Source organism: Cryptotermes secundus, unplaced genomic scaffold (genome assembly GCF_002891405.2).
Source record: "Cryptotermes secundus unplaced genomic scaffold, Csec_1.0 scaffold88, whole genome shotgun sequence".
Classification (NCBI taxonomy): Eukaryota; Metazoa; Arthropoda; class Insecta; order Blattodea; family Kalotermitidae; genus Cryptotermes; species Cryptotermes secundus.
The window spans coordinates 1,909,020-1,930,246 of record NW_019724585.1 but is presented as its reverse complement, the minus strand read 5'-3'; the positions used below and the strand labels follow the sequence as shown (position 1 = coordinate 1,930,246).

Sequence of the window (21,227 nt, the reverse complement as noted above, 5' to 3'; positions counted from 1 at the left end):
ATTCCTGTCAACATCACTGTTTACTCTAAGCCATAACTGAAGTCTTTGTTCTTCTTGTGCCTAAATATCACCTCAAGCACAACAAATCCCCACCCCCTTTCCATTAAAAAAGAGAGAGAGAGAGAGAGAAACCAAATTTCTCAAAATTTCAGGCAAACATGAAATTTTAAGACAATGAGACTACAATGATACTTGGTGTCATAATTCTTAAAGTTTTCAATTCAACTTAATGCTTTATTTTCATGTGTTAACTCAACTGCTAGGAGCTAGCTGGGATTGCACAGTTGGCATTGTGACAAGCTACAGGCTGGAAGACCCGGGGGGTCAGAGTTCGAGTCCCAGTGGTGTCAAGAATTTTCTCTTCTTCACGTCGCAAAGACCGGCTCCGGCCCACCCAGGCTCCTATCCAGTGAGTACTGGGGGCTCTCTCCCTGGTGGTGAAGCTGACCACTCACCTCCAGTTAGTGTTGAGGTCAAGAAAATGTGGATCTACACATCCACTCCCCCATGTGTCTTCATGGCGTAGTGCTTAATTAGTCAAGCACAAGGACAACTTTTACCTTTCAACCCAACAGCTGCAGGAGCCAATTACAGAGTTAGCACCATCAAACAAATGAGTGAAGGAAACAATAAAGAGGTGTACGACAAACACAGACATGTAAGATATTCTACTGCAAAGCAGACATAGGATATGATGCGTTTATAACGACACTGAACGTAAGAAAATACTGCAACTACCTATTAACCAAATTAACTAGATGACTGATATTGATGACATACCTTCAATGTTATATTTTATTCTTGGCTAAGGTGCAGCAAGGAGGACATTTATTACACAAAAACAAAGTATAAAAGGCAATGATGTCCCTAATGCATCTGACTGGAATTCTTATACCGATAGTTTCAAGAAGAAAAGGGGCTGGTAATAAACCATTATAAATGCTCCTTATAAATAATGTCTCAAAACTGAGCCAGCTATTTTAACATATCTACAGTATAATCATAGCTGCATGAATGAAGATTTCTAAGGAATTTGATGTAACATAAGGCAGAAATCTTTCTCTGGACACATTGTGTCTTGCTGGAGTCCAGGTTGGTGAGAGAAGTCCAGACAACAGAATCATATTCAAGTTTCATTCTGGCCAGGATGATGTGAAGTAATAAAAAAATTATCTAATGAAGAAAAGCAGAAGGTACCAGTCTGAATTTCTGGGCTAACAATTTCAGTGCAAGGGAAGATAAATAATCAAAATACTGATGGAAGTATAATTTAGTCTAGAAAAACACCAATGTCTTTAATACATTACATTTTCTGGAGAAAGACAGAACTTAATAGTATTAGCAGCATTAAGCTTCATAAGGTTTGTATTACATTGGTTTGGCATGAAGTTAATTTCTGATTGTCATCAGTAACAGGTGATATAACAAAACATTTTTACATTAACAAGAAAGATTTACATTGTGGCATAATATTTAGATTACTACCAAGGAATGATCACAATATGAACAAAAGACAGATTAGGGGAAATTAATTTTCATATAACAGGAACATATAACATATAAGAGGAAGAGAGAAAATAAAAGTGGTTTAAAAGAAGAGCCACTTCAGGTGGCTTCTCAGCCTACCCATGCTGTTGCTTCAGCCTGTCCATCAATTCCTGTGACCCCACGGTTATAGTCCTTTCCTGCATACTGGATGGGAACATTAGAATAAAAATACTGTATGTGCAACTTTACTCTTAAATGAAGACATAGAACTTTCTGTACCCACCCAGAATTACTTCACTGGTTTATGCAAAATACAGAACATGTTAACTAATTTACAGCTATACACTTCTTACCTCCCTTTCAGAGTAAATAATTTAATAACAATTTTAATACATTTCTTACACTGCAATGCTACCACAATTCATACTTTCGATCCGCATACAGCCACAAAGACTACTGTTTGCTGCTGTGTACTATGTATCTCTCATATGTGTTGAGGGGTGAAAGGTAATAGTGCCTAAGTACCAAGCCATGAAGATGTGTGTTACAGTGGAAGTGAACGCCTTGCAATCTTAATCATAAAACTAGATGAACACAAGTAGCCAGCTTTGCATTCTGGTTGCTTCATCTCTGTACAAGACTCCAAGTATCGACTGGATTGGAGGCTCAACTGGCCCAAGACACATCCAGACAAAACACTAAAAAGAGGAAGTGCCTTCTCCTGCCACATCAGTCATCCAGCCCACAGCCAATCAGCGGCACTGACTAATGCTGAAAATGGGAAAATTTTATTGCTGCAATTGATCTGCAAGGCAGGGCAATTTTGATAAAAATTCAGTCACTTAAAAACATTAAATATATTATAATATTCATATTTGTAACTACAATAGGGGACTATTTCACAAGACATCTGAAATTAACAAGCAGGCTGTAAAGAGTTCAATGATTGCTTCCAGCTTTAACTATCCAGTTCACCCCACTGGACTGCTATATGCTCTGAGAATCATATTTCAATAAATGGGAGTAGAATTTTAAAATATCCTATAAGAATGTTCTTTATGTCAGGGCTGTCCAACTCACAGCTTGCAGGCCATCATTTAGTTTTTTGTAATCCACAGGCTCATCCTCCCATTCTTGAAAATACATAATACTTCCCCCTTCTTACAAAATGCAGCTAATCTAGCTGGCAAACTTTATGAAAAGAACTTACTAAATACTCCATGTAATTTCTCAGTTCATTTCACATGGCATCTAATACATAATTCAGAAATGTGCAGAATTAGTGTGAGTGCACAACTGTACACAGTATCGATACAGTCTAGCAAACTTTTAATGCCTGATCCTTCACCAGCAACTTGACAATACTGTTTTATGGTCTCTTCATGTATGTAGCATGGTCACATTATTTGACCACTGGAATCAAGAAGAGTATTTTTTCTATTTTATTTCTGCTAATCACTTGCTAGTCAGTGTGTCTGCAGCCCTGTGCTTAGTGTTTGCTGCAGTAACAAGCACCTTTCAACATACATAACAGAGTGAGGGTGATCAAGTTGAAACCTAATGCAATGCATAAAGCTGAAGATGAAAATACAACATTTGAAGAATGATAGGACAGTGATTACTTATTCAGCAAAAACAATGAGAAACCTCCATGTCTTGTGTGTTAGAAAGTAGTGTGTGGTCCATAAGTGTTCAACAAGAAGTGGCATTACAAAACACAACACAAGGGACTATTTAAGACTAAGAATTGCCAAAGCTGCAAGTGTAAAAAGAAAAGGAAATAACAAATAATTTTTAAAACACTGACTGTGGTGCAAACAAGCCTTGAAATATCTTATGCAGTGTAACATGAACCATCAAGATCAAAGAACTCATTCATTGACTGGATTAGAAATAAGATACGCACAATCAAAACTGCAAACGTCTTTTGTGATAACAATGTCAGAAAGTTTAAAACTGTTATCTTTACCTTACTAGTTAAGTGGCAAGCAGAACAGCACATGAATCAACATGCATCTGCAATGATTTGTGATAGTTAGTGCAGTTAGAAGTGTCTCTATAATACTAACCAGGACAGAAGCAGCATCATACATCCTCGGAAACCTTATACAATGCAGGGGAAGAAGCCATCCTACTTACATGTAAACAAGGGAACACCATCTCAGACAGCCTAATAAGAAATAACTCAATATTTTTATAGAAATTATAATATATACATGAAATAAAAGATTCTTTCAAAGTATGAACTGCATGATACATATATGAATTTTAATACCTCTCTACTTATGCTGCCAGCATAACATACTGATACACTGCATCATACTTCTGTTCATTAAATGTAATATAAGCTTTGAGGGCTTGTAGTAGCCTCAAGTGACTGTACTAAAATTGTTGGTTAATACAGCATCCATAATGATGAACCTTTGAGAGTCCACACATGTCAGGGCAAGGTAAAGTTGGCCCTGTGCTTAACTAATTAAGCACTATGCCATCAAGGCGTATGGGGGAGTGGATGTATAAGAGCACATTTTCTTGACCTCGGCACTAGCTGGAGGTGAGTCGTCAGCTTCATGCCCTTGCCACTTCACCCCTGGGGAAAGTCTCTCTGGTACCCACTGGATAGGTTGGGTGGGCCCCAGAGCTGGCATGGACACTGTGGAGAAGAGAAAATTCTTCATCCTATTGGGACTCGGAACTCTGACCCCCCCAGTCATCCAACCTGTAGCCAGTCATTATACTGACTATGCTATCCCGGTACCTGCATGTCAGGGTATTGAGTAAATAAATATTATTTGATGTTTACTAAATCATACAGCACTACAACAGTAAATTTACTAATGCGAAAATGGTGTTATTTTTCTCTATGCACCGACAAGAGTACTGATCAAACTGATGTAGGTCAACTTCAGATTTATGTTTGATCCATTCAGAATGACTTTTCAACACATAAATAACTACTGGATGTTAGAGTCTCTGCATAAGGACTGACATTTTGATGCAGTGCAGAACTGTGTAATGAGCATGAAACTTTTGGGAGGTGTTCATGCATTGTAGCTACTGAGGCAAAGGATATGATTCTAAGGAACACGGATTATTTAGGCTTGCAAAATAAAAATTGATTTAGTGACCCATAATTCAATGCATAACCCATCAAGAACATTTGTGTGGAAAATAGTTAAATAAGCTCATGTGACAAACATAGTAGTGAAAGGTATGGATCTCATTTGAGGCACTTACAGGTCTCTGCTAATCACATACACACACCCACACATAAGCAACGAGTACTTGCATCCCCATCTTGATATTTTCCGGCTCTGAGTACAGGAAAATATCTTGTATAACAATTTGGCTTTGGAAGAGAGATTCCGTTTTTCCTAAAGGATGATGTTAAATCTGATCATTCACATCTAAATGGGCTTAATCTGAAATTCTGAGGAAGACAAACTATCTAACTTGATACAGGTATGTTAATGGGTTTTGTAACACGCTTAAAATATTGAAATTAGAACCTGGAAATGATGATTTCACACATTTTTAATTTAGCATGGAAAAAGATGTGTTCCAAACATATATATGGTAGTTATGTTAAACCGTCAGTGCAACAAATGTTCGCTTGCTCTTAATTTTTGCAATTAATTTAATTTGGGGTGGCTTAGAAACTGTTCCATGCAAACTGATGGTATGAAAGATTAAGTGACTTAACCCATCGGGTGCAGTGACTGGAACCAGCCATATAAATTGCAATCCAAGCAAAATCTTGATATAATCATCATTAACTAAGAGATGAATCTCATTTACACTTATATTCCATACTGCACAGACAGCATTCGATATATTATCTGTTTTATATGGGAATCTTAGTCCACAGTGCATGCACTGAAAACAACTCACAGAGAGTGTTTTCTCTGTTTTGTGAGAAGAAAACTCATTTAATTCTTCTAAACATTATAATATACTGAATTTAAATAACGGTTTTTAGAACCTTATGGGTCTAATTCGTATTAGTGTACTTGTGCTTCATACATCTCATCATTGTAAGGCAGATACCAAAGGTAAATTCAGTGGTTCGAAGTTGGATAGCCCTGTTTCATGACATCTTGTTGAAAAACACTGACTTACACCAACTTTGGACTGGAAACTGCTACATCTTATCAGATGTAAGAACACTATTGATCCTTTTTAATTAACATCTGAATTGAAGAGAGAAACTGAAATTAGTATCATCAGAATTACAAACTGCTGCTATGAAAAACTTAATTTGTGGCATCTGCATGGTGGAAAAGAGTGAAAACATTCTTACTCAACATTATACCTGAAAATTTAATAATTTCCTGATGAGTTCTATCTTCTGGCATATAATGCTGTGTAGTATTGTGAAACCAGCATGGAGCAGACAGCAAGGAGAGCAGATCTGCTCACTGTCTGCTTCATGGTTCTTTCTTGCTTGACTTACTCTTGTACCCTGAAGATGGAGTCTGTGTGTTCTTCTTAAACACTGGCTGACTTTCACCAGACTATACGGCATCATATCCCTGAAGACGCAACTCTTCATAGCCATCACTCTTAGAACCTTAAATCCAACACTGCAATAATTTACTATTCAAAACAGACTTCAGTCTGTAAATCAAGTATCTTTACGCCCAAGGTTAAGACAGCTTCTAAAATTGCACATCTATGCAAAAGAATGTAATAGTACATTCCCTTAATCCTTCACCAATATGATATAAAAAATCGGTTTGTTCTAAATGATATAGCAAGTATAAATTACAGTAAAATAACCTAGCCCTTTTGTTCTATGGCCTGTAGTGATTACAATGCAAACCCATAAATTTTGAGGAAACAAGTCCTTCCAGTGTAAGCAAAACACTGAGATGCTGTTATGAGTACTGAGTTTTCAAAGAAACAGATATCTGTATTCTTTCTCAGAGAGAAAATAGACTAAATATTTTAAATGAAATGAATTATCCCTGAAATTATTGTCACATTTATAAAAGCAGTTCCTCAGTTTCAGAGTGCAGAAACACAGACATGCCAAAAATGTGAACTTTTATTTTAAGTGAAACACTAGTAAAAAAGAACATAAAGTAGGTAACAACATGTGCAATTTACTTGATGACTGACTGGAAAAATACCAGATTTATAGCACAACAGTTAGAAAACACTTGCTGTTACTACCTGCTGTTACTTGCTTACACTACCCCCATGATGTAGTATGGCAGTTCATCAAAATACAAGATAAGGCTCTGCAACAATTTGGGACTACATCCAGAAATGTATCAAGCATAAACAGAATTCACATTTCAACATATTTCTCTTATCTGTTGTTGAAAAAGTTTATTCGCACAGAATATCTTTAATTTAAAACATATTCCTGAAGTTTTCATCTGCTATCTACAAGGAACACCTATTACTGGAATTAAGCTGTACCAAGAAACTTAAAAAAATTTGACATAACTGGCTCAACAACACACACACACAATCATCAGCATTATGAACAATGTGAATATAGAACACTGACATACAACCTCATAAATACCTATACAATCATGAAATTTTCAATCTATACTTTACTCTAAAATATATGTTAAGTGTAACTTCAATTTCCATAGCCATACAAAATAAATTCAATTTTAGCATAAGCAGGGGGTTCAAATCTACACACTGATAATAATCCTTATCACTGCTACCACTTTGTATATATTAACAGGTGGATATTGACCACAATATTCTTTCCAGAGAGGTCCTCCGCTATAGCAGAGTTCATGCTCCACAATTAGCACTATCCTCACAACAAGGGTTGCCCATTTGGAGGGTAATTTGTTCCCAGTCCTGGGGGTGGTTGCTGTGGCATGGGACCAGCTGGATGTGGGAATGAAGGAGGCTGTGCAGCCGATGGACCATAACTTGGCATTCCACTGAAAATATCAACAACTTAGTCATAGCCAATTCTTACATAATGTATTCAATGAAGCCTTATTTCTCAATATTTTAATATGGCAGCATACTAAAACATATATAATATCCTACAGGTCACTATGTGGGCATTAAGTATGTCCACACTCTTCCTCATATTCTATTGTCTTTATCTGATTCAACTTCTTACATGTGCAAACATTTTATTCACAAAATTGTTAAAACAGATATTAAAAGAGACAGAGTATGAGACAAACTGGATTGGCTTGAACTAGATCAGGACAGGGTTCAGTAGTGAGCTCTTCCATAAATGGTGAGGAATTTCTTATAAGCTTCTCAAGAAAAAATGTCCATAAGATTATTTAGTTAAAGTTCAAAGACAACAAGATTAAGATGGTAGGAATGATGATACACAAATTACAAATAGCATATGTCACAAATTAATTCAGGTTATGGTCTTCTGGAATATGACACTACAGAGTCTAGTACTCTTACAAGTGAATGAGCATCCCTGTAACAAAAGTGAGTTATGCGACTAATATTCTCATAGGGTTTGAAGTACCTGTGAAATTAGCTAGGCTGATTAAACTGTATTTAAATGACATGTATAGTAAAGTCCATATAGGTGAATATTTGTCTCATAATTTTCCTATCCAAAATGATCTAAAACAAGAAGATGCCTTATCACCACTGCTTTTGAATGGGCCATTAGGAAGGTCCAGGAAAACCTGGTGGGACTGAAATTAACTGGGACATATCAGCTGCTGGTCTATGCTGGGTGATAATACAGATACCATATAGAAAAACATAGAAACTTTTAACTGATGCTAGTAAGGAGGGTGCTCTAAAAGTAAATGCAGAGAACTAAGTACATGCTGCTGTCTTGTTACCAGACTACAGGGAAAAATCATGACATAAAGATATCTAACAGATCCTTCGAAAATGTAACACAGTTAAAATATTTGAGAACAACAGTGTTACCATCTATGCAAGTGCAAATTTGATATAAATATATAACCTCAATTAGTGTGACTGAGTTATCCAGTGACTGTGGTTAGCACTTTCTAAAGGACTACAGTATAGTGTCGCCCCTTCACCTGAGGATGGAATCAGATCCAGTTTGCAAAATGTTCTGTTTCCTAGTTTTTAGAATAGTAGATGATGAACAAAGCCCAAAAAACCCAGTATTTCTAAATTGAATTAGTTATATGGGTGTACACTGGTACATTTAAGGAATCAACTTTCATTGTTCTGAAACCATACAATTCATCAATTAAGTATGGGAAGCCAGCATTCCCATAAGACACTCCTGTTGATTTTTTATTTACATGCTCTTCCTGGAACAAGCTAGAGTTTGCCCTTGAGATCAAGCTGTGGTCGTTAAGCATGTCACCTAAATAGGTCTGGTTATGTGGGAAACAGAGCAGGAATAGACAAACCCAAAGCTAATGATGGGGAAAGGTTGTGGTCTAACAGCGACAGCAATGACACGGCTGTTTAAGTGAGTTTATCTCAAGGGCAATGAGCCAGTAGCTCTTGGATGCACCAAAGTTTGCATGATTTTCCTTTGGGAAAACAGGTGGGTGTACTTAAAGACACAATGATCTACACAATCTACAATATGATTCATTTCCTTTGCAGCAATCATGGGTAAACAAACAAACAAAAAAACATAAGAACTTTACTTACTTACTTACTTACTTACTTACTTACTCATGGAGCTGAGCCCTTCTTGAGGAGCCGCCAATTCTGTAGTTACTCAAGAATTTCCCAGCCTTTTATGGAACCCAAAGTTACATTACCGTGTTCACAAGAGCCTCCATTGGTCCCTATCCTGAGCCAGATCAATCCAATCCATACCATCCCATCCTACCTCTCTAAGATCCATTCTAATATTGTCCACCCACCTATGCCTTGGTCTTCCCAGTCGTTTCCTTCTTTCTGGCTTTCCCACCAATATCCTATATGCATTTCTCATCTTCCCCATTTGTGCTACATACTCTTCCCACCTCATCCTCCTTCACTTGATCATTCTAACTTTACTTGGAGAAAAGTACAAGTTATGAAGCTCCTCATTATACAGTTTTCTCCAACCTCCTGTCGCTTCATCTGGTCCAAATATTCTCCTCAACGCCCTGTTCTCAAACACCCTCAGTCTATGTTCCTCCCTTAATGTCAGAGACCAAGTTTCACACCCATACATAACCACAGGCAAAATTATAGTTCTGTATATTCTAATTTTTATGTTTTTGTACAGCAGATGAGAAGACAATATGTTCTGGATTGAATGGTAGCAAGCATTGCCCAAGTTCGATCTCCTTTTAATTTCTTCCTGAATCAGGTTTTGATCTGTTATCGTTGTTCCCAAGTATCTGAACTGTGCCACATTTTCAAAACATCTGTTTCCTATCTTTATGTCATGATTTTGTCCTGCATTTTGGTGATGAGACAGCAACATATACTTAATTTTCTCTGTGTTAGGTGGGTCCCTTGTCATCATGGAATAGCACGTCCTCAGGTTGCAGAGGGACAAGACGCCCTCCAGGTATGGAGGGAAGCTGTGAATATACTGAATAAGCAGTTGCGGACAGTTGACAAGGGGTGGTCCTCCAGCTTAGGGATTGGGCGTGGGGCTAACAACTCCTCAGCATAAAAAATAATCCTGTTACAAAAATGAACACAAAGCCTCGGACCTGGACAGATCCTCTGGATAAACCTAAGAACCTTATATTAGGAAAACCATTCTTTCCATATGTTTCACTATTATGTCCAGATAAAGAGACAGCATATCACATGTTGTCAGATACATGAATTCCTATAAAGGTATATACTTTCAACATATGTCAGCTGTTGGCTATGTACAGGGAGAACTTTACCTTTATTGCTTACCTGGGGGGAAAAGGATTGGGTGTTCCTGTAGGAGGCTGTGGCTGCTGCCGTTGCAGTCTCTGCTGTTCATCGGGCCGGTGGCTGGCTCCAGGAACTGGAACTCCTACTCCGGAAGGCAGTGAAGCCATTTGATGAAAATGCGGTGGTAGTGTCATGGAACTGGGACCAGAAGGCCCACCCATTACAAACTGATCGTGACCAGGAGCCAATGAATAATGGTGAGAGACTCCAAATGATGAGCCTGCCTGAATTCCATTATACAGCTACAGACACAGAAATTGCTTGTGAATATGAATCGCCACATCTGTTTTCGTTAAAGAATACAAACAGCAGGATTTACAATTCTAAGCTGTGAATTGCAGATAAACTGCAAAATATAATTACAGCGCACAATTACATGCACTCAAAAAGCAATAAATGAACTTATACAGATAAACTGTAAAATATAATTACAGTGTACAATTATATGTAGACAAAAAGCAATAAATGAACTGATAAAACTNACAAAGACGCGAGAAAAGACAGAGCGGGGGGGGGGAACTTAACTATTGATGAGACATGGGTATTCCAGTAAAAGCAAAAGAAATGAAAATGGCAGTCATCTTTCAATGAGTCTCACAAAACAATTCATGCAAAAATCTGTATATCAGGAGCAGTGTATTCCAAGTCTGTTTCATGATAAAAGTTGATCAAGAATTACAATATATTTTCAAGCTTTTGAACATTTATGCCACACACTGCACAAGAAGAGAAAATATTTGGTGTGACATGTGAATCTTAAATTCAGATTCATGGGAATGTACTTTTCCATACAGCTCTATCTGTAAGGCAATTGTTGGCAAAAAGCAAAGTACCAATCTTGACACACACAGGCATGCATGTTGCCACACAAACATATTCCATACCCATACCCTCTATGACTAAAATTTCATGTGTTTCTCATATGATAATACTACATGTTCTGCCCATTTCATCCTTCTTGATTTAATCACCTTAACAATAGGTGAAAAGTACAAAAAAGGATGGTCTTTATTATGAAATTTCTCTCTCCAGCCTATTCCTGTTAGGCAGCCAATGCACACGTGCGCGTGCGCACACACGTTACTTACATGAGCTGCTGGAGGTGGAGGATAACCATAATTCACCTGCTTCGGCAGAGTGTGATACGGCTGGGGGGCTCCAGGTTCCCGCATTAGTGTATGATACAGATTCAAAGCTTCAACAAGATCAGAACTCAACTGGGTGAGCTGGGCATGTTTGCGATCCACTCTTTCCAACTCCTGGTCTATCAATGGCCCCATTGCATTCACTTGTTCTGGAAGGTAAAGTATCCATAAAGGAAATTAATTCTGCTATAAGCATAGTACAGTTAAATGAAGTCACAACAGACTTCCAATAGTCTCTTTCTTGAATGACACCATCATATATGTACTATTTGTAGAGCATATCAGCACTTCTCAACCTCTTCTACGTGGTAGAACACTGAACACAGTTCAGTATATCATACCAAATCATATATTACTGTAAAGCAGTGTGTGAACATGAGCTATGTTCATATTATTCCTCATATTTCTGTATGCCCTTCACATGTAGTACTGAAAAATTCAATACATTTGCAGTTTCATAACTGACTAATACATAATAAACATGCCAGAAAAATAAGATATTAAAGATTTTCAATGCCATATAAGGTTAATTAATTCTGTCCAGTGTGATCATCAGTCACACTGGATGGAATTAATTAACCGTTTATAATACTGTTAGTGTGATGGACCAGGATGAAACAAAAAATTGTCAATGCCTGTTCTAAAAAGGTGGAGTATATTAGGAATATATTAAAAATGAGAAATACTGACTGCAGGATACATTCTGTCAGACTGAAAAAGAAATTGAGAAATTACAGGACAGCTATATATTCTGCATATAACATAATTTAGAGAATACAAAATACTGTAGACAGAACATGCCAACAAGATGAGTTCTTGCAAGATTAGAAAAAGATCTTAAACCATCAATTAGAGGAAAAAGAAGTCTTGGAATATCTCTGGTATGGTGAACAGACAGAAAATGCTTGAACACGAAAAATTATCAAGATGAGAAACAAGGGTAGTAGTGGCCATGTTGTTCCTCTAAAGTGGATACAAAAGAAACAAAGCTGTGCCATAGAAGTCAGAACTTCGGCCATCCGGAATATATGAAGACTCTAATATTATAACAAAGTATATATTCTTAAAAATACATCTTCTTCTTCTTTTTCTTCTTCAGTGAGTGCTACAGTCCTTGACAAACCTTGCCCTCTTTTACGATTGCTCTCCACTGGCCCTGATCCCACGATTTTCACTTCCAATTTCTAACGCCCATTGTCTTCAAATCTTCTTCTACTGAATCCAGCCACCTGATGGCAGGTCTGCTTACATGTCAAGTATCCTCTGGTTAATGTAGTGTTAACTTCCTGCAACATTCCTGCTCCTGCATTCTAAAAAGGTGTCCCAGCCATCTCAACTGCCCTACTTTGATCACTTTTACTATATCTGGTTCATTATATAATTTATAAAGTTCACGCTTACTTTGATCTCCACATACCATTTTCCTTAATTCAGCCATACATTCTACTTAATATCCTTCTTTAAAAGATTCAGAACATATTTTCATACTTTCTTTTTAGGGACCAGCTTTCACTTCCATAGGCAAGTATGGACAATACAAGTACCTTATTTCATCTGTTTCCCTAAATATCATGAACTTAATTGTTTTTAGGCCATAACTAGCTAGATTTTCCACTACAATTCTCTGTTTTCTTTCAACAGTGACACTGTCTTCTGTCAGAGCAGATTCAAGATATCTGAATTCTCTCACCCTTTCAAATTCCTGATCATTCACTTTAAGCATTCTTGAATTATATGGCCTTTTCATTACTTCCATCCATCTAGGTTTTGCAAGACTGATTGTAAGTCCCATTTCCTTCACTACTTTACTAAAGTTTATAATTGCTTCTTTCATATACTGAACAAACTAATAACACTACAAACGATATATTAGTATCAATGTTAAAGGTACAGGTAAAGCCAGCCCTCTAAGAGGTTGTAGATGTCCCATAGGGTTGTGAGATGTTGAGGCTCCCACATTTCATGGACAGTTAGCTCAAAGATGGTGGTGAGTTTGTCAGCCTTACATGCAGATCACCCTTTAAACCTGGGAAGATTCCTGGTACTCATTTTTGTTAGAGGGTGAACCGACCTCTGGGCCACAGTGTGGCTGGAAGGATTAGGTCAATTGAAAAATCCAATGACCTCATCATGAACTGAACCCAAGACCTTCTGGCTTGTAGCATAGTGCCTCAACCAACTACACTACCATGTGCCCCCATATTAATATCAAGGAGGAGGGGGGGATTTCATAAATGCCCAACATGTATTCTGACTATATTTAAATATCACAAGAGCATTCTCAAATTTCAGTGTTTCAGTCATGATGTTCAGTCGGTAAGAGTGAAATAGACACATTACTTAAATTAACCACATAAAACACACAGGAGATGGAGCTAGAGATTTAGGGTGGCATGGTTTAGGACATTCATGACTAGCCCATTTTCCATGAAATGTTTACATCCCGTCACAAGTCCCTCGTTTCATTATTTTCTTTAACTGAAGGACCAGTAAACTCAGAATTTCTTTTGGTGGAGTTACTATTAAATACTACTACAATTTCTGTTCAGAGAGAGAGAGTGAAGTGAAAGCAGCAGCTGGAATAGCTCGGTTTACATAGTTACTTGTTATAGGCTCAATGACTAGGGTTCAACTCCAGGCAGGAGCAAGGAATCCTCTCTAAATCGCCTTATGTAGGTCACCTCTGTGGGCCACCCAACCTTGCACCTATGGGCCCTTTTCCACCTACATCTAGGATGTGAATGGAGCTAAAGCTTCACTTATTCATATATCTTCATGATGCTGCACATAATTAAGCAGAGGAATAACCTAGATTTTTATCTTAAAGTGATGGTCATATATGCAGATGCATGAAAGAATTGGCAATACAAAACATCTAGAAGTGTGTTAAAATGTACTTACACTGACAGAAAGATCCACACACTGAGGTTTTAAGTTCAAGAGCACTGACATTTGTTGGATTATGCATAAAAAAAGGTGCAATTTAGTGGTGTACACGTATTTCCCAAATTTATTCTTTGCAAATATTCATTCTTTTATGGTTTTAATGTTCACTAACAGTGGCCTCCGTAGTCTAGGGGTAACGTTCCCACCTCATGACTCAACGTACGCGGGTTCAAACCCGGCAGAGGTCGTGGAATTTTTAAGGGCGGAAAAATTCAGGGAACAAGTCCTCCAGGAAGGACTTTTAGCCGTGGGTCCCGTGTCGTAGATTTATGGCACATAAAAGATCCTCATGTCTCTAGACCTCTGGGCAAAATTAGGTAAAAAGTTTCCTGCCCAAGTGGTTTTCAATGCCTCTGGTAGATGGGGAAGTATTAGGTACCACTGCCAGTAGAGGGGCTGAACTCGCTGGCTGAACAGGGCTGATAGCAAGCACCAGTACCGGAAGGGTATGGCGACTGGTAGAATATCAAAGGGGTATGTACAATAGACCAACAACTGGGAAACCGACCCCCTCCAATAATGAATGAATGAATGAATGAATGTTCACTAATTGTAGACATAAGCAAATTTCACTGTATTCATAATTTCTCTGCCATCTATCTTGTGCTGAACTCATTGCAGAAAATTGTAATGCAGAAGAATATAAAAGTCTACTGTCAATAAAACTAATTCAGAATAATGTATTATTTTGTTTATATTTCATTAAATACATATAACAAAAAAAAAGTTAAGCTAAAGTTGTAAATATTAATATGACATACTTTATGTGGTGTAGAAATTCTTCATAAAAACCAATGGATCAAACAACTGAGAAAGTCTGATCTGAGACTCATTTCACCAATATTCATGCGTAATTTTATAAATTATTAGTACATGGATAGACAGGGACAGAAAATACAACAAAGTATATATAATGAGGCTTATCTGATTTCATATTTTAATACAACTCACCTTCTAGGTTCAACATTTCATCACTGTCAGAGTGATTCTCTGTTGGGTCTGCCTCATGGAGAAGATGCAGTAACCTGTGTAACAAGTAGATTATCATACTGATGAACAATCTTGTGGCATTTCCTGACTTGCTACTTGCTATATTTACAAAGTAAATTAACTCCATTCTTGAAAAGCTTGATACTTATTCAGCTGACCCAGCAATCCTTGCTTTCACTGAATCTGAAGGTACATTTCTGCATTCATTAAAGTCCATCACAGGACCCTCTCCTGAGGCAACTGAATTTCACCGACAGCCTACTTCATTTTATTATTATTCCTCCATCTAGTGCCAAACCATCTGTCCCTACAGAGCGTTCAGCCTTTACAGTTTATTGGATTGTAGTCAGCTGACCACAGTAAAGAATGTTCATGTTGCACAGATGTAGGGTGTACACCACGAAGGATAAAAAATGCATAAATGATCAAAAACATGAACAATCCAAGATATTATTTAATACAGAAATCTGGAAACATACATGTAGAGTACAACTTCTTTAATCATCACAGAAGCCACAAAAACCTGCGGAAAAAAAAGTACTGACCATAAAACATGTGTTTCTCTATAACTTTTCTTTAATATGTTGTTCACTCTCGTAAATACTTAGCAAGTTATGGTTGGGATACACGTAGAAATGCAGAAAGGTTGCAATGTAAAGTGGCCATTAAAACTTTCTGATGAGAACTTTGACACCTACGCATTATTTGTAAAATTCTCCGACATCAGATTTCATCAAATCCGTCCAGCAGCTCTCAAGTTGTTTTAGGCATACAGGCAGACTGAACAAATTTAATAAGCACTCTGCAGGGTTGTGTGTAAGCCTAAGAAAGCAGTACAGATAAGCCACAAACTGGACAATTTGTGCATGGATAAACGGTAACATACTGTACATAAGGACAAGATGCCACATAATTGTGATGTAATAAATCAACCATCATCATGAACGTTTAGAGAATCATTACGATCCCACCTGTCAATCTTCTCCTCATTGATTTCCACTTCCTGCGGTTCCTCAACAGTTTTCACTTGCACAGCCTCGCTGAACTGAACTGACTTCCGGGGCTGGTCCAATTCTGATAACACATGAATAGTAAACATTTAACTAATGAACTCCATGGAACATAATATTTTTTGGAAAGCTACTAGTCATTAGTCAATAAATTCCCTGCGTTTCATGCAGTCCAAAGGTTTACTGTCATGTCCACAAAAGCCTGCTATCTGTCCCTATCCTAAGCCAAATTAAACCAACTCCCACTACCCCACCCTGTTTCTTCTGGATTGAATTTCACATTTTCCTCTCCCGTATGTCCAGGTCTTCCTACTGGTCTTGTCCTTTCAGGTTTTCTAAACAAACTTCATACAAATTCTCTCCCTGTATACAAGTCCCACTCACATCTGTCTCCTTGATTTGAACATTATACCTGGTGGAAAGTATAACTACAATTTTCTCTGGCCTCCTATCTCTTCTTCCTTCTTAGATTTGAATATTCTCCCCAGCATACTGTTCTCAAACGCGCCCAATCCATGTTCTTTCCTTAATATGAGATGTCCAAGTTTGTCATCCATACAAAACTACAGCTAAAGCCAATATTAGAGTCTTCTTTAATCTTTATAACTTTAAATAGGACACGGAAAGGTAAGAGATTCTGAACTGAATGGCAGCAAGCTTCCAACAACCTGCAACTACTTCTTAAAGGCATTTACTGTGCTGTTCCCAAATACAGAGCTTTTATGTTTACCTTCATGGTACTTGTTTTTTCCCAATTAGTTAACATAACTGCATAGGCAAAAAGCTGACGTGTCCAGTGAATTTCAGTCTGTCCTGATTTTCTTGGATCTTCCTACCAGCATGTTCTAAAGTAAAGTTGAAAAGCAATGGTGACAAAGCATCTCTTTATTTCAGACCATTCTGATAAGGCAATATATGCAACAAAAGGGCAACATGGATTTCAATAAGAATGCTAACTGAATCACAGGCTTTCTTAGAGTCCATAAATAGATGATATGCAGTCTTATTGTACACAGATTTGTTCTCCAGTATCTGATAAATGCAAAATATCTGATTTGTAGCTGATGTGTTGTGTCAAAATCCACACTGACAATCCCAAAAATTTCATCTATGCTTGAAGTTAGCCTTGAAAGAGGAATGTTTGATAAAATTTGGTATGAAGGTGAAAACAGCAATACGACTTGACAATTAGTACAGACGGCTTTATTGCTCATTTTATAAATCGGCAAAATACCATACGAGATTTTTTCCAATGCCAGGGCACTTCTTTCATGTTCCAAATACAATTAATAAGACACTGGATCTCTGAACATGTTCCACTTAGTGTCTGGATAAAATCTGTTGGAATTTGATCAGTATCTGGTGAGCTATAAAGACCACCTTTTCAATTATTTAATGCCAAACTATACAAAAGAAACTCAGATACTAGTGGCTCAGCTCTATGTATTTCAGTCAGCCTGACATAGTCAATTCCAAGAACATTCAATATGTGACAGATGTAATTCTTTGACCTATTAAAATTACTGTGGAAATCTGCAATTAGATAACCCCTCTCATCCTCTATCAAGATGGTTCCATATTGGTAACCCTTCTTAAAATAATTTATGCTTCTACACAAATCCTAGATAAGTTTTGATCTTGCTGTTTGTCTCAATGTCATTAATTTTTCCTTCCATATACATATTATGTTTTCCTTTGTTCCTCAAAACATCGACAGAGTCTCTTTTATATTATTCATATTTTCCACTTCATATGGTCACAAAAACTATCAAAAGGATTGACCAGGAAGATAATAAAAACAGTATAGGAGGCAAAAAGAATGGAAATTAATAACAGAATAAGAAACAAATTAACAGAAAATGAACTCACCACAACGAAAATGAACAAAGGAAATACCACGGCCATAAAAGAGAAAAATACATATAAAAAGTAAACAAGTTATACAAGATAATCAATTTATAATACTCAACAACAATTCTACACAAAACTACCAAAAAAAACTATAAAAAAACACTAAAACAATGTAATAATGTCACAATATTATACAAAAGAAAACAGATGAAACTACAATAACATGAACCCCCATGGCCCCAAATCTTCATGCCACAATAAAAATACACAAAAAAAAACATACCTATCAGACCAATAATTAACTGGAACACTGCACCAGCACACAAACTAGTGAAATACTTAACATATTACACAATAACCTACACCTACCACATGCATACAACATTCATAACCCTATGCACCCAGCTACAGGCTAACAATCAATGGAAATTAAGAAGATATGAGAATGTGTTCATTTGACATACAAAATATGTACACTAACATAACACATTCAGATGTCATAAGCTTAATAAATAACATATTAATAACTAATCCAGAAATTGTTAAAACTAAGCAAAAATACATAATACATATATTATTTATTTCGTCTCTATAGATCATTGTTACATGATATAGGACAAGTCAGTTACTGTACACTGTAAAGTTACAATACTTACAATCGTTTACAATTGTAAAAACAGCGATGGAACAAAATTACTTCCAATTTGACAAAAGAATACTATAAATAAGCCAAGGGATTAGCCATCTGAAATACTGGCTGAAATATATATCCAACATAAGGAACATAAAGACATATATAACGTTAATGAAATATAAAATAATTGGATATTTTAAATATGTTGATCATATTCTCATAATTTAAAACCACAATAAAACATATATAGACAAAGCCTTGGTCAAATTCAATAAACAACAAACAAATGTAAAATTCACCACTGAAAAAGAACAACATAGCTCCATTAATTTCCTGGATCTTACAATACACTGTAAGAAAACAAAGCTAGAATTCATAATATATAGAAAACATACACAAACAGATATCATGATACAAAATAACTCCTGTCACTCATATGAATATAAAAATCAAGTATTAACTACCGAACAAACGGAGTGCACAACACATGTCCAATAACAAAAGAACCAAAGGAAAAGAAACTAAACTTCATAAATGGCACACTACATAATAGTGAATATAATATAAACCTAGGCATGAGACACCCCAACCAAAACAAACATAACAAAAACACATCTGGAGGCCATCTCCTCCAAATACGGATGTACCATGCTGTGGTGGCAATGTACCCACAAAACTAGAGAACATGTATTTACTAAAATTATCTGGATTTCTATTTTAAAAATCTCCATGGTAAAGGAATTTTTGGTAATTAGTCAGTTAAGACCCTCTCCTGGGTGAGAAGAATGCAGTGTATTTGTTCACAAACTTTCTCTAAGACCATTTGAATACTATCCTGTAATACATGCCTATGTCTCCCCAAGGGTCTATTCCCCTGTTGTGGATTTATGACCTAACACAGTTTCCACGCATGCTTAGACATCCGTCCATTTAATCTTCCTATATTTAAATATCATAAAAATACTGGGTGGAGAATAGAAATTATAAAGTATCACTTCATTATTTTCTTATCCTCTGCCTTAGGTCCAAATAATATCCACTGTACAATCTCCAATCTATGCTCTTCCCTCAGAGTAACAAATAGAGCTTGAAAAACATAAAACAACAGGTAAAGCTGCAATTTCACACATTTTTATATAACAGACCATAAAATAAAAGATTCTGGACTAATGGTTTTCTGTTCATTTATTTTGGGGGGGGGGGCTTTGAAACCATTCCTTTTAGAATGTTCTACTTCCAAGATAAATGCCTGCTTTCATTCTCTCATTGTCTACAATATTTCCTCCATGCTTTTGCCATGTAAGTGGTGGTGACTCATAAGGATATTACACTTTGTTAATATGCAATGTTACGAGGCATAAATATGGTATGTACCAGAGCCCTTCCAATTAAAAGCCAGGCTTTAAGCTTCTATACAGCTAATGGTTGGTGTGAGGGCAATTTATATTGTGATGTGAAAGACTTAGGAAATAGATATTTAAAAGCTAGAAACAGGACTCTGTTTAGATTCAAATTCAGGGCATGTAAGTAATTCACATTTACTTTTAAAACAATATGGGAAAACAATTTAAAGCTTTATGCGGGGTTATCAGATTTGCAAAAACAGATTAATAACTGCTTCAAGAGTAGAACTGCAACAGGAGTATCAGACTTGTATCAGGAATAAACATGCATCACGCTAAATGAGACATCCAAAACTGCAATAAAAGCCTTAAGCTAAGCATGTTATGGCTTATAAAAATCATAAAGCATTTTATCTTCAGTCAAGGTTATCAAGGAGACAGACAATTACAAACTTACTGAACTGTTCAGGCTCAACTGATAAGTCTGCTGTAACAAAATTCGCTGGGAACAGGCCTTCCCCTCGGTAGTTATAGCCTTTCCACCAATTAGGATCTGAATCATCTAGTACATGAACTGTAAGCAAGAAAGATGAAATAATTTTAGTTTACATACTGACATTTTCATAACTGCAGATTGTATGACATGAAAGCAAACTGACCATGAATTACGAAATGAGAAGGACATGAAGAAAAGTGGTTGTGACCTATTTTAAAGCATTAATACAATATTTGCTTGAAGATAAGAAAAATATAGGAAACCTCATCAGGATAGCCCATCTTCAGGACCAGAATTTAATNACTTAGGTAACAAGACATAACCTAGTTCTTAAATTGTTTACAATGAAGTTGCCAACTCTAACATTATATTTCAGTATCTGAGAGTTGCCAACATAACAGAAACCTCATCAGGATAGCCCATCTTCAGGACCAGAATTTAACCCACAAATACAAAGCATGAGTGCTAACAACTGTGGTATTTGATCTAAAGTGTATCATG

General features: G+C 36.7%; 1 protein-coding gene across 4 annotated transcripts in view; it reads right to left on the bottom strand.

Annotated features, from left to right (window-relative positions):
• Positions 1 to 5,004: 5,004 nt before the first annotated feature.
• The window catches only part of LOC111862293 (signal transducing adapter molecule 1), a 30,962-nt gene continuing 14,739 nt past the window's right edge, over positions 5,005 to 21,227 (bottom strand). For 3 of the 4 annotated variants that reach the window (XM_023847558.2, XM_023847559.2, XM_033750610.1), the window contains exons 6-11: positions 20,688 to 20,804; positions 16,364 to 16,466; positions 15,354 to 15,427; positions 11,400 to 11,605; positions 10,291 to 10,553; positions 5,005 to 7,403 (exon numbers count right to left, since the gene is read on the bottom strand). In XM_023847558.2, coding sequence (XP_023703326.1) covers positions 7,274 to 7,403; positions 10,291 to 10,553; positions 11,400 to 11,605; positions 15,354 to 15,427; positions 16,364 to 16,466; positions 20,688 to 20,804 — 893 coding nt within the window. In that variant the 3' untranslated portion in view covers positions 5,005 to 7,273. The remainder of the gene's footprint in view (positions 7,404 to 10,290; positions 10,554 to 11,399; positions 11,606 to 15,353; positions 15,428 to 16,363; positions 16,467 to 20,687; positions 20,805 to 21,227) is intronic. The other variant, XM_023847560.2, reaches the window with a different exon arrangement.